We start from the raw sequence: 14,781 nt of genomic DNA, 5'->3' as shown, positions 1-14,781 counted from the left end.
TTCTGCACATGTATCCCAGAACTTAAAATAAAATAAAATAATAATTAATTAGATAAATTAAATAATAATTCAACATGTCTGTAAAAAAAAATAAAAGAAAGGCTAAATTAATGTAGTCAAAAATTCCTTTTGATGTCCATCTCTCCTTTCCACTGAAAAACCCTTCTGTTCCATGCCTTCCCCTACACCAGTGTACCTGGTTTTCAGGAGGTTCAGTCAGCACTTTCTTCTCTCATCAAGGAGCAAGCCAGGTAAAGTAGAAAGGTTAAAGGGCTGATTTCTAGCTACATTTTAAAGCCAAATTTGCAACAAGGCCCTTTATCCCTAGGCAAGTTGCTTCACCACTTTGTGCTTGCACCTCACCAAATAATGTCGTTAATGTGAAAATTAAAATGGTCATTTTTATTTTCCACGGGTAAAATCTTTTATCTCCGGCACTAACAACGTGGGTCTTACATCCTTTCTGGGAAGGTAGTGTTCTGCAACCATCTCTGCTGGCTCAGTCCCTAGTAAGAAACATGAAATTCAACAACAACCAAAGGAGAAAAATGGTAGTGAGACTATTTCATTCTCAAGCCTTTTGTTATCTGAAACAATCAGCTATTTCTAGCCCTATCCAGTAGGCATTGCCAGTCAGAGGTGAGAAACACTCATAATCCTGCAGCTGGAGAAAAGAGAATGTTGCCTCCAGTCTAGATGGATTACCACCTCTTTGGAAACTTTTTGCAGAGCTAGTATTTCAGAACGGACTGGAATATTTTAATGAAACAAATGGAGCTCTCTACTTGTAAAGCAAGTTTAAGGGTCTGAGTCCCTGAAGAATGTAGTAGAAATATGTGCCTGTGAAGGAAAGCTGGGAAAATCCTGGAGAGACCAGTGAACAAGCCATGACTATTCCGAGTGGGATTTTCAAAGCATGATTCTCTACCCACTACTGGTCTAAGCTGTGTTTCAGAGGACATAATAGAAGATGTTTGTCAGGGGTCTCATGCTCAAGACCAATACCGTAGATACAATAGCTAATAATTTACTAGTGGTAAGTAATAGGGCACAATGTAGACTGTGGAATCAGATTCATTGGTTTTAAATTCCTATTCCATCACAAACTAGCAGTTTAACCACGGGCAAAAAATTTGACCATTGCTCTCAATGGTGAAATGAATGTAAAGACAGTATATCCATCTTTATATGATTGCTATGAAGACTATGTGATATAATATATATTTATATGGAGTGATTGGCACACTGCATAAATTAGCTTACTTCTTTGAATGTGAAAAACATGGTATATATTGTACGGTAGAAGAAGCTGTGGATCAGATAAATTAGGAAAAACAACACATAAGCAAGGCAACTTGTATTCAAACTCATGTCTGACTCCAAAGCCTGTAGTTGGAAGCACTACGCTGTATTGACTGTCAGAAAGAAAAATAAATAAATTCAGAAAACTGAAATCAAAATATATTAGAATCAGGTGACAAATTCTAAGTTGGGCATGGGAGAAAGTTTATAAGCCTCCACAATTTTGTGGAAAAAAATAAAACAAGAAATTTTTCTTTAAAAATAAAAATTAATCATAAATTAAAGTTCATACCAGCTAGATTTTGAAAGCTAATGAACAATTTTAACACCAATGCATTTTTTACTTTGATTGAACTTACCGTTTTTAAGTTTCTGACACCCAAAGAGAAGAAGATAGGAATTGTGAGATGACATCGCTCATTTATCTATGATACATGTTTTGTCTTACAGTAGTTTTGAATTTTCGGAAACATTTTTTATATAATTCATAAGCCATAAAGCAGTGGTTATTCTGAGAACTAATAATTTTTAAATTGAGTCTGCTAGATAAGAATGTTTTAGTTATAAGTTTATTAAACTTTATCAAAGATCCATTGTGGTAAAAATATCTATTAAAATCTTAACTTTTCATAATGGCATCGAAAGAGCTGTCACACTCATCTAATTGCAGAACTTTTTTTTTTTTTTTAAACATGGGATCTTGAACAGTTTTTTTTTTTCTAAAACCTAAACACAATGCAATATTTTTGTCATTATCGTTGTTCTGTTTTATTATCACTTTTGTCCCACATGGTCTAGACAGGAGAATTAAGTGAATGTGGATAAACAGGCCAGATTATATTACACATTTATAAAGGTTTAGCTAAAATTTTTCTGTGACTTTTCTCACATCTAAAGTAGAGAAGAAAACACCAATTATTTATTTAACTAGATGATTCACAATATTTTTAAGGATGTAATATACTGGACCTCTCAGATAAACATAATCCTTGCTGTTTTCAACAGTGTGTTAAGTCAGTGATTTTGAATTGTGTCCCCGCGATCACATGGAAACTTCTTAGAAATACAAATTCTTGGGCCCCATTCCAGGCCTATTGAATCAGAAACTCTGTGGGCAGGATAGCGCTCCAGATGATTCTGAGGTATGCTTAAATTTGAAAAGCACAGTTATAAACTGAAAATGATAAACTCTTTTTAATATGATTTGTAACAAGGTAGATGAAGTTACTTTTGAGCTGGGCCTTAAAGAATGAGTCATAAGTCCTGGAGAACTATTGTACAGCATGACAATATAATAACAATGTATAGTATATTTTAAATTGTTAAGAATGTAGATTTTACATGTTTTCATCAAAAAAGGTATGTGAGGTGATAGATATATTAACTTGACTTAAACATTCCTCAATGTATATATATCAAAAGACCACACTATACACCATAAATATACAATTTGTCATTTATAAAAATTAAGAATGAGTCAAAATTCTTTACACCGTATTTTTCCTTTAGCTAAACAAATTTTGATATGTTTTGGAAAACCAATAGATTTGACATTGTGATGTTATAAAAAAGAGCACTTAATTTGAAATTTCCTATAAGGTTTCATCCTGGAGTATAATTTAGTATTATGCATCAAAAGCCCAGCAATTACACTTCTAAGAACTTTTCCAAAGGAAATAGTTTGCTCAAATGTACAAAAATGGGCATAAAATAAGCTTTATCAAGGCATTGTTTCTGATAGTAAAATTGGGAATCTACCTCAGTGTCTACTACTTAAATAAACTATGGTATATAATTCTGATGGAATTCTAAGTATTCATTAAAATTATTATTTAGATATTTATTTATTGATGTGGAAGAATATTTACAATAATTATGATTAAATGAATTAAGATTATAAAATTATATGTCTGTATGAGTCAAATTTGGTTAAAATAGCTATATATATATATTAATTTATAGCTCCACATGCATAGAAAAAAATAAGTATGGAAGGTTATACACCAAAATGTTAACAATGGGAATTCTGTTTTTATATCTCTCTATACACACACACACACACACACACACACAAACACGTATGTATATGCACACACATATATATACACACATAGAGAGACAGATATAAAATTTGTTGGGTTTTGCTTATTTCTGTTTTCTAAAGTGAAACTCTATTTCTTATGTGGAGAAATAATAAAAGTTTAAAAACAACATAATCTAATCTAAGATTTTTAAGCAGACTTCTTATATAATCTCACCATTATTGACTAGAAACACTCATTTTAGAAAGTATTGTATTTGTCCTGGAAGAAACTAATTCATCATATAAAAATTCACTGTCAAGCTTAGTGGTCTAAAATCTGGCATCTGTTTATTTCTCAATATTTGCATTATTATTAGATAATTTACAAAAATGTGGTTTTCATCATAGAAGGTTTTAGAAAAGTAGAAATTGCTCTGCAGTATGAAGCAAGTGATGCTGGTTGAGCTGTTGCCACTAACTTTCTGTGTGAATTTGAAAATTTTAGTACTCCGTTTTTTGGCCTTGGTTTTCTCAAATAGAAATAACTCAGTCAGAACATTTTGATGGCTGTTAACAGCTCTAATATTCTAGGAATCTAGAATGCATTTAGAAACAAAACTATCTTTAGAGAAATATATGAGGAAGTATGGAGGCTGAAAAAATAAAATAAAATAACTCCAAGCCCTCTAAAAGTCCCTTTAAAGGATTCTGCTTCTGAAGTTACACAGGATGTTGTTGGTACTTCTCGTCCTGTGTGATTTCTCCCTTAATGGAATTTTAAATCAAAGTACTTGTTAAATGTCAAAAGGTATTTGAACCTTGGTATAGTTATGACACCTAGTGGTCACATCAAACATCACAGCTAAATTCTACCCCCCACCCCACCCACTCCCTGACACTCATTCTCTTCCTTTCATTGGGATCTTTATTTAAAATTTTTTTCAGATGCATTTATTTATCATGCAATCATTTTTTCACTCAACAAGCACTTAGTGGACCCTTTACATGTTCATGGCACTTTACTGGACACTTTACTATAAAGAAAAGCAAGAAGTAAAATAATATGTCTTTGATATGTAGAAGATTGCTATGTATTTAGGGCAACAAAATAGACCCCATAGAAAGGCAAGTAACTACACCGTGCTGAATTTGTTAAGTGCATTTCCACTAAAGAAAATGATCAGAACTATGGATAGTCTGTGGCCAGCCAGAGGAGTGGCTTGCGATTTGGAGAGATCAAGAAAGGATTCATAGAAGAAGTGGAACTTGCCTTCATTGGGGCCTCAGTTTCCCCACCTCAAAAACAGCAATAATATTTTATTGTTTCATAGAATTATTATCTGAGATTGAGACACAGTATATATAAAGTACTTAGCATAGCACCTAGCCCAAATTAGGTACTCAGTGATTGTTAATCATTTTATAACAAAACTAAAGACTTCGTGTATATTGTTTTTCTTAATTTTATTTTCTTAATTTTAATTTATTTCAAGTTTACATGGTGTTTTAAAATTTAGACTGAATTTACAGAACACAAAATCAATTATTTTAGTTAGTTCAATGGATAAACAGATAACCACAAGAAAAGATCGTGCTGACTCTATCTTTAGATGAGCATAATGAACATATTTAGATAGAAATAAGCTTTACTACTTTTACTACTTTTATTTTTGGCTAGAAATAAACAGTTTACTAGACTAACTGTCCGATTCAGCAAAATAGCTAATTCACAGAAAAGAAAATCATTCAAAGTAGCTGTTTGCCTGAATGAGCTAGTTGTGTTATTGCAATGAACTGTCAGCTCAGTAAATACAGTCTATCTGGAAGCTCCGTGTAGTCAGTGAAAAGACATCAAATAGATTGCCTGGCACTGTATGGGCTGTATGTGGGTAGACTGCATTTGTATACTTTTTTTTGGTTGTGTTTTAGACACTGTCTTAAATCTTATGCTGCTTTCCAAACTCATATTTCAAGAATTGTTGCAAAAATGTTAATTTACTTTTGCACTTGAGTACTAGGTAGTTAGTGTTAATTAAGGTTGTCTCATTTTTTTTTAATACCATAAACATGTGTAGCAATCTAACTGTGTTTGCAAGCAACAAAAAGTACAGGGGAGTATTAAAATCCCACTTATCCTTTTGTTTCTGCAATCAGAAGCATAGTCATATATTTGCTAAAAGAATCAAACATTTATGTAGTTAAACCATCGTTTTCAAGGGTAAAATAAACTGTACTATAGTGACTTTTGGCAAAAACCCATGATGGTCTGACAGAAAAGAAAACCAAGAGCAAGGACCACATCATATTATTTAGAAATGAGTGTTTAACCTGAATAAGAAAGATTTGAGCGAGGACAGGATTGCTGTCTTCATATATTTGAAGATGTGTAACATTATTTTATTTGGCCTTAGCAGGCAGAAATAAGTTGAAATGATAGAACAGATTTGACTCACTAAAGGGAAGAAAATTCTAACTATTGATTTTTTAAAAGTGGAACCATCTACAATAATAGTTTTCACAGGACTTGCCCTGAGAAGTGAAAGAGAGATACATGCTTTTTACTGTATCTACTACCAGATACACTCTAGTCCTTCACATACTCTGGTAGTTGCCTAAAGTGGTTGCAAGGATAGTCCCAATAAATGTGAATGTCTGAGGTTACCATAATTATGTTAATAAACACAGAACTGTAGTTATAGGAGCTTCTGAAAAGTACAATGACATATAAGGAAGACAAATTTTGCCCTCTGCCAAATTCTGAAGGAGGCAAAGGTTATCTGAGTAGCACTGTCTTTTCCAAGCCCCTATCATTCCGAGGACTGGTAACCTGCCAGCCCTTCCTCAGGCTTCTATCCTATGTCTTATTCACAAAGGTTCACAGATTTGCCTTGGCAGTCACCTAATTATTTACAAGGTTGCAGTTGACAATGAATTAAATTTTCTCTCTCCCAGGGTTGCTGATGAGGGATTCATTTAGAACTTAAAGTTTGAAAATACAGATGAAGACAGTAAAACTAAAATGTGTAACCTCATGACAGTTTTGAAATTTATGTCTGGGGACTATTTTGCAGTAGAGTCTTGCTTGTTGGTTAGGTCTACAAGTTTGATTACTTCTCTGTTAAATGCTAAGGGAGAAATACAACTGAAGTTATTGCAAAAATACTAATCTTTTGGATTCCTGAAAATATCATCCTCAATACTGTTATTCATTTGTAGATTAGTATGCTATTTTTAGTTTACATAGACATTTCTGAATTTATAAAAGTTTGTACAAATTCTTCTTTATTAGAAAACAAATATATTTGTATACCCAAACATGAACTGACATGCCCTTGATTCTATTTTTACGCTATTTTCTGCCAAAATTGTCATTCTAATGCTTTACTAAGGAAGGAACCTAAGTCTTCAAGATGGGAAGTAACAGCACCAACAGCACAAGAGCAAAGTGCACTGATCTTCAAATGCCATTTCAGTACTCCCTGTATGAAGCTACTTATATCCTTATATTCATACCTGGTCTTCTGGCCAACACTGTGACCTTGTGGGTTCTGCGTCACTTCATTAACAAGAAAAATAAAGCCATCTCTGTGGCTGAGCTTGCACATGTGTTGTCCTTACCCTTCTGGATTTACTATTACATCAGCCACCACTGGCCTTTCCAGGGGACCCTTGGCCTAGTGTGCTTCTATCTGAAGTATCTCAACATATATGCCAGCATTTGCTTCCTGACATGCATCAGCCTTCAGAGGTGCTTCTTTCCCTCAAGAGCTTCAGAGCCGGAGACTGGAAGCATAGGTATGACGTGGGCATCAGTGCTGCCATCTGGGTCATCATGGGGACTGCTTGTTTACCATTTCCCATTCTGAGAAGCACTGGCTTAGGCAACAACACCGAATACTGCTTTGCTGCCTTAGGTCTTCAGCACATTAACATGACTTCCTCCCTTGGCATAGTAACTGTAGCTGAACTTGGAGGGTTTCTATTACCCATTATAATTATTACTTATTTCACATGGAAAACAAGAAAATCTTTACGGGAATTCCAAGTTCCCCCTAGGAATACCAAAGAGAGGAAAAAGGCTTTGAGGATGGTCCTGATGTGTGAAGTGGTGTTCCTTGTGTGTTTCACTCCTTACCATCTCAACTTCCCATTCTTTATGATGGTGAAGGAACATGTCTTTTTGAACTGCTCTTTTATTAAGAGCACTTTCTGTTTCCACATTATTTCCCTGTCTCTTGCAAATCTGAATTGTTGTCTTGATCCAGTTGTATATTATTTTATGACCTCAAAATTTCATGATCGATTTTCAGATCATGGCAGCTTGGTTCTTCAGTCATGTATGAGATGCAATGACAGTACCTTAGAAATTCATCAGAGAAAGAAGGATATTCAAACTATCTCTCTTGATTGTTTCAATGATTCCAAGACAATATAACCAAATAATTAACTAGAAAAATCGATATGCTCTATTAGTGTAGTTATGTCACTTTGAAGATTTTTCTAAAAAGTGGTGTTGAATATCTTAAACATGGCTCCTTCCCTTTAACCTCAAAATGATCCTTCTGAAGAAATTACACATGCATAAATTTTCTGTCAGAATGGAAACATATTGTTCTATGGAGCATGTGAAAAAAAATCTTTCCTTACAGAAGATGATGAGCAACAGAATGAATTGCACACCTATTTCAGAGCAGTAGATTCAATCTTTTCTTCTTCTGAGAGAAACAAATATACATTGAAAACAGGTGAATTATCCAAATATTGAAAAGCATACAGGAGAGCAGTATGACCATAGCTTTCTTTAGAAAATATTCACTACTTGAGCAAACAAGATTATAGAGAAAAGGTTTTTTAATATCAATATGAGTCATGTTAATTAACATCCTTATAACTTGGAATACTGATGAGATTTTTCTTTGGTCTCCTCTGGGAAATAAACAATTCAGATGAACTTCAAATATCTCAACAGTATCATGGGATTCACACAATGAATACACCTTAAACAAAAAATAAAGTTATCTCCTTACATATTTCACAAACTTGGGTTTCAGGGCTTACAATGAAGGTTTTTTGCTTGAATGTCTGTGAATATGCATGATGTGATGTAGGTTTTTATATAACAGCACTCATTCGGAAAATATTTTTTTTATATGTGTTCATTAAAACCAACTGTGCCATAGTCTGCCTAAATTGATTGCTGTACATACAACCTCAGTCACAACTTTACTTGGTATGTTCAAATCAATGAGTTAATTTTAAAAAATCACACACACACCTATGTTATTTCAGTGGTAAACTCTAGCTAAACCTCATTTTTCACAAGTAAATATATATTTAAGGACAACATGGGTGAGTTGAATCTTATTATAAATGCCAAATGGAAATTTTCCGTTTTTAAAATCTCTATGACTAAATCATTTTTATAATACAAATTACTCCTATTGGAAAATCTGAAACTTAAATTTTCATGTAGTGGATTTCATTAAAATACTTTAAAAAGCGGTGGTTAGTTTTTTAAAACTATACAAGGTTGTTTTCTTGTCCTTATAAGATTAGAAATTCACAAAATGGCTTGTTATATTTTCTTTTTTGGACCTTTGAATGTTTGGATATTTAAATGTTTTTTTCGAACATTTAAAACATCACTTCAGTTGCAGATATTTCTGAAACATATATATCTATATATATCTTACCTGCTTAAAGCAGTTTGTTAAACAAGGGACCATGGTGTATGAAAGAAGCATTAATCCATATTCAGAGGACCAGGATCCTAGTTTCTGGTCTCCCACAGAGAAGCTATGTGATCTTGGACAAGTTATTTCTCTTTGGGTTTCCGTTTCATTATCTGTACGTAAGGGGGTTGAACTAGATGAAATAAATGTGAGACCTATTTTTTAGAAAGTGCTTTCTTTTTTTTTTTCTTGTGTGTTTTTTTTTTTTTTTTTTTTTTGAGATGGAGTCTCGCTCTTGTCACCCATGCTGGAGTGCAGTGGCGCGATCTCTGCTCACTGCAACCTGTCTCCTGGGTTCAAGCAATCCGCCTACCTCAGCCTCCCGAGTAGCTGGGATTACAGGCGCCCGCCACCATACCCAGCTAATTTTTGCATTTTTAGTAGAGATAGGGTTTCTCCATGTTGGCCAGGCTGGTCTCGAACTCCTAACCTCAGGTGATCCACCTGCCTCGGCCTCCCAAAGTGTTGGGATTACAGGTGTGAGCCACCACGCCTGGCCTAGAAAGTGCTTTCTAAGTACTAAAGACATTTACAAATGTTTAAATTGTTGTTGTTGTTAGTAGTAGTAATAGTATTGTTATAATTTAAGGAGAACCAACTCTAACGTTTAATATACTCTTTTCAGAGTGACTGAAGGTCATCATTATAAATATTAGTTATCATACTGTATACATTGCTTCTTTCAGGGTTATTAAAATCTGTAGGATTGTTTGTACATACACTAAAATAGCCCCATGTAATTTATTTTATTTTATTTTATTTTATTTTATTTTATTTATTTATTTGTTTATTTTTTTGAGACAGAGTCTCCCTCTATTGCCCAGGCTGGAGTGCTGTGGCACAATCTTGGCTCACTGCAACCTCTGCCTCCTGGGTTCAAGTGATTCTTCTGCCTCCGCCTCCCAAGTAGCTGGGACTACAGGCGTTTGCCACCATGCCCAGCTAGTTTTTTTTTGTATTTTTAGTAGAGACGGGGTTTCACCATATTGGCCAGGCTGGTCTCAAACTCCTGATCTCATGATCCACCCACCTCAGCCTCCCAAAGTGCTGAGATTACAGGTGTGAGCTTCCACACCCAGCCACATTTTTAAAATTTATATAGTGATTATATCTCCACCTTTTAAAGTTCTCAATACTCATTTCTTGCTACAGTCAGCACAGCTGTCTGATGTAATCTGTATTGTTTTGATGAGTTCTTTCTAATTGTGTGTGTGTGTGTGTGTGTGTGTGTGTGTGTCTTTGAAAACACTAATCCAGCTAGTCAGAACAGAGCTTTAACTTAATAAAAATGAGTAAAATCCTGCTTGTTTTACTTGGAAATAATGTGTAGAAAAGTGAAATCTCCTATAAAACAGAGTGTGGGTTTTAGTTTATGAACTTTATGACATCTATTCTATCAATTCAGGACTCATTGTGCTTGCTTTCTGGCTCTGTCAGCTGTATTTTGATAGATGGGGTTGCTGGATATTTGAGCTCTGAATCACTGAGGTATTAGCTGGTTTTGATGCCTAAAATTTCTTGGAATATAAATATCACCACACACACACACACACACACACACACACACACACACACATAGGTATAGTTAAATTTCCAAAATTATTATTTGTTTCATCAAAAGCATAGTATATTCAAAACTACTTTTGTATTGCTCTTAGATTATTTTCTATTTGTCATAATGCTTTAAAAAAATTTTTCTCATTCTGTCCACTGCTTCCTTCCTCTTTAGGGGCACTTTGTGAAAATTCCCCTATGTATCTGAAATCCTATTTGAGACACATTAATCCATTTTTTGAAATCAGCCTGTTATTAACATGAATAATGATCATTATCCATTAAGCTTATAGAAGCAGAGAAAACAGACTGGCTGACCAACACTGTTATCAGAATTTTCTAGAAATCTCCTTTTTATACTTAGTTCTAGAGAAGGGACTATATGCAGTAACTCTGATCTATTATTTTTGGAGTCAGCCAAATGTCAACTCCATCTCTCTACTTCCTGTTCCCTGAAACACTATAGTACAAGAGTTTAAATAATAGCAAGATTGAGTTTACCGCTTAACCACTTGATACTAAATAAATTTGGGTTCTAGTCTTAGCTCTGCTCTTTCTTAACGGTGTGATCTTGAGCAAGACAATTTACCACCCTGAGGCTGTCTTCTCATCTGCTATACCATGGAATAATATCTGCCTTTTCTGCTGCACAAGACTGTTGTGAAGATCCAGTAAGAAATGAAGATGAGTATTATTTTGAAATCATAATGACTATTTAAATATGAGGACACATAAAGAACATATAGTATTAAGAATGAAATCAGGGAAGGGGGATAAAGTGCCCTCCTCAACTCATAGCAACACAGAGGATATTAATAAATATTGTAAACCCCTTTTTTGTGCCTTAGAAAATAATGAAGGCTTGAAGTGGCGCTCAGGGTCAAGACAACACTGAGGCCCCTTGAAGATAACAGAAAGGAACCATTTAACTGGGCCCCTACCATCAGTTAGTTAGGTCCAGTTTTCCAGTACAGTGAGTTATGCTTAATGCCAAGGATCTCTGAAAAATTCAAATATCAGAGATTGACCATAGCCTTAGGGAAACAATGGAGATCCTATATTGTATAGTCAGTGCCCCCTATAAATATATTCCGTAGATGGGAAGCCAGGTCTTTAGAACTTTGGGAAGGAATGAATTTGAGACAAATCTAAAAGAACTTTACAACTGCAAAGGGAACAGCTGAGGGCAGGAATAGGTTACCTAGCAGTATTGTTTGGCCATGTATAGATTTGCTGAGGGACCGTTAAATGTTCAAAATACATTCTTCATTCAATGCAGTTGCTACAATCCCTGATCTAGTTAATTACGTCAAATAACCAAACCTGCATAAATATAAAATAGGAAAAACTCAAAGTCTCTTGAAAAATCATTAAACATTCACATTTCTGGCTCTGTTCATACTGTTTCTCTGACATGCCTGCCTTTACCCCTCCTCTCTATGTAGTTTTACAAATCATGTATGATTCAGTTTAAATTCTATTTCCCTGTGAAACCATATTTTCTCTCCTAGACTGTAAAGTCCATGAGGGCACCCACAATTTATTGTACTATATGACATATTGAATTTGAATCTATTTTCTTACAGGAAAAATAAGAATTTGGAAATTTATCTTACTGGAATGATTAGGGCCTGCATATTTCTCACTCTATGGAAGAAACAGAGTGACTATATAATTAGTCTAGCTCTCCCAGCATCAGAAAAATGGTAGGTGCTTAATGAATGCCTGTCGAGTGGCTTAAAAGAAAATACATAGTGATTGGTTAGATGACCAAAAGACTCATCCCTATACAATTGACATCAATAAATATGACGAGGTTTATGCATTAAGTCCCTCTGTCTTTAATTACTATGACAACCACTAAGAGTTATGGGCCTGAAAAGAGATTCTTACAACTAATACCTGTCATTACAGTCACTGTATTTTGGCCTATTCATTGAATTTGTTGAATATAAGTAAGAACAATGTCTGGCTGGCTCTCAGTTTCCTAAGTAACTATACTACAGTACACTCTGAATTTTGTCGTTATGTAAAATGTGTAAGCTGTGCTTTAAAGATGTTTCAGGATAGTTGCTTCTTTCTTGCTTTGATTGTGGTTGTTGCTATTAATGGTGAATAATTTATGCATTCTTTTTTTATTATTATACTTTAAGTTCTAGGGTACATGTGCACTACATGCAGGTTCATTACATATGTATACATGTGCCATGTTGGTGTGCTGTACCCATTAACTCATCATTTACAGTAGGTATATCTCCTAATGCTATCCCTCCCCCCTCCCACTTCCCCACAATAGGCCCCAGTGTGTGATGTTCCCCTTCCTGTGTCCAAGTGATGTCATTGTTCAATTTCCACCTATGAGTGAGAACATGCGGTGTTTGGTTTTCTGTTCTTGTGATAGTTTGCTGAGAATGATGGTTTCCAGCTGCATCCATGTCCCTACAAAGGACACAAACTCATCCTTTTTTATGACTGCATAGTATTCCATGGTGTATATGTGCCACATTTTCTTAATCCAGTCTCTCACTGATGGATTGGGTTGATTAGAACATTTGAGTTGATTCCAAGTCTTTGCTATTGTGAATAGTGCCGCAATAAACATACGTGTGCATGTGTCTTTATAGCAGCATGATTTATAATCCTTTGGGTATATACCCAGTAATGGGAGGCTGGGTCAAATGGTATTTCTAGTACTAGATCCTTGAGGAATCTCCACACTGTTTTCCACAATGGTTAAACCGGTTTACAGTCCCACCAACAGTGAAAAAAGTGTTCCTATTTCTCCACATCCTCTCCAGCACCTGTTGTTTCCTGAGTTTTTAACGATTGCCATTCTAACTGGTGTGAGATGGTATCTCATTGTGGTTTTCATTTGCATTTCTCTGATGGCCAGTGATGATGAGCATTTTTTTCATGTGTCTTTTGGCTGTATGAATGTCTTCTTTTGAGAAGTGTCTGTTCATATCCTATGCCCACTTTTTGATGGGATTGTTTGTTTTTTTCTTGTAAATTAGTTTGAGTTATTTGTGGGTTCTGGATATTAGCCCTTCATCAGATAAGTAGATTGCAAAAATTTTCTCCCATTCTGTAGGTTGCCTATTCACTCTGATAGTAGTTTCTTTTGCTGTGCAGAAGCTCTTTAGTTTAATGAGATCCCATTTGTCAATTTTGGCTTTTGTTGCCATTGCTTTTGGTGTTTTAGACATGAAGTCCTTGCCCATGCCTATGTTCTGAATGGTATTACCTAGGTTTTCTTCTAGGGTTTTTATGGTTTTAGGTCTAACATTTAAGTCTCTAATCCATCTTGAATTAATTTTCATATAAGGAGTAAGGAAAGGATCCAGTTTCAGCTTTCTGCTTATGGCTTGTCAATTTTCCCAGCACCATTTATTAAATAGGGAATCCTTTCCCCATTGCTTGTTTTTGTCAGATTTGTCAAAGATCAGATGGCTGTAGATGTGTGGTATTATTTCTGAGGGCTCTGTTCTGTTCCAGTGGTCTATATCTCTGTTTTGGTACCAGTCCCATGCTGTTCTAGTTACTGTAGGCTTGTAGTATAGTTTGAAGTCAGGTAGCGTGATGACTCCAGCTTTGTTCTTTTGGCTTAGAATTGTCTTGGCAATTGTGGGTCTTTTTTGGTTCCACATGAACTTTAAAGCAGTTTTTTCCAATTCTGTGAAGAAGGTCATTGGAGCTTAATGGGGATGGCATTGAATCTATAAATTACCTTGGGCAGTATGGCCATTTTCACAATATTGATTTTTCCTATCCATGAGCATGATTGGATTCCTAGGTATTTTATTCTCTCTGAAGCTATTGTGAATGGGAGTTCATTCATGATTTGGCTCTCTGTTGGTCTGTTACTGGTGTATAAGAATGCTTGTGATTTTTGCACATTGATTTTGTATCCTGAGATTTTGCTGAAGTTGTTTATCAGCTTAAGGAGATTTTGGGCTGAGACAATGGGGTTTTCTAAATATATAATCATGTCATCTACAAACAGGGACAATTTGACTTCTTCTTTTCCTAATGGAATACACTTTATTTCTTTCTCTTTCCTGATTGCCCTAGCCAGAACTTCCAACACTATGTTGAATAGGAGTGGTGAGAGAGGGCATCCCTGTCTTGTGCCAGTTTTCAGAGGGAATGCTTCCGGTTTTTGCCCATTCG

General features: G+C 35.0%; 1 protein-coding gene across 1 annotated transcript; it reads left to right on the top strand.

The window, feature by feature from the left end:
- Positions 1–6,735: 6,735 nt before the first annotated feature.
- On the top strand, positions 6,736–7,760 carry LOC105464559 (putative P2Y purinoceptor 10). The gene is given in 2 exon segments (XM_011712557.2): positions 6,736–7,081; positions 7,084–7,760. Coding segments are annotated over 2 exon segments (1,023 nt in total).
- Positions 7,761–14,781: the final 7,021 nt, after the last annotated feature.

This window comes from Macaca nemestrina, chromosome X, assembly GCF_043159975.1.
Source record: "Macaca nemestrina isolate mMacNem1 chromosome X, mMacNem.hap1, whole genome shotgun sequence".
Taxonomy (NCBI): domain Eukaryota; kingdom Metazoa; phylum Chordata; class Mammalia; order Primates; family Cercopithecidae; genus Macaca; species Macaca nemestrina.
This window is presented reverse-complemented; position numbering and strand designations above follow the sequence as displayed.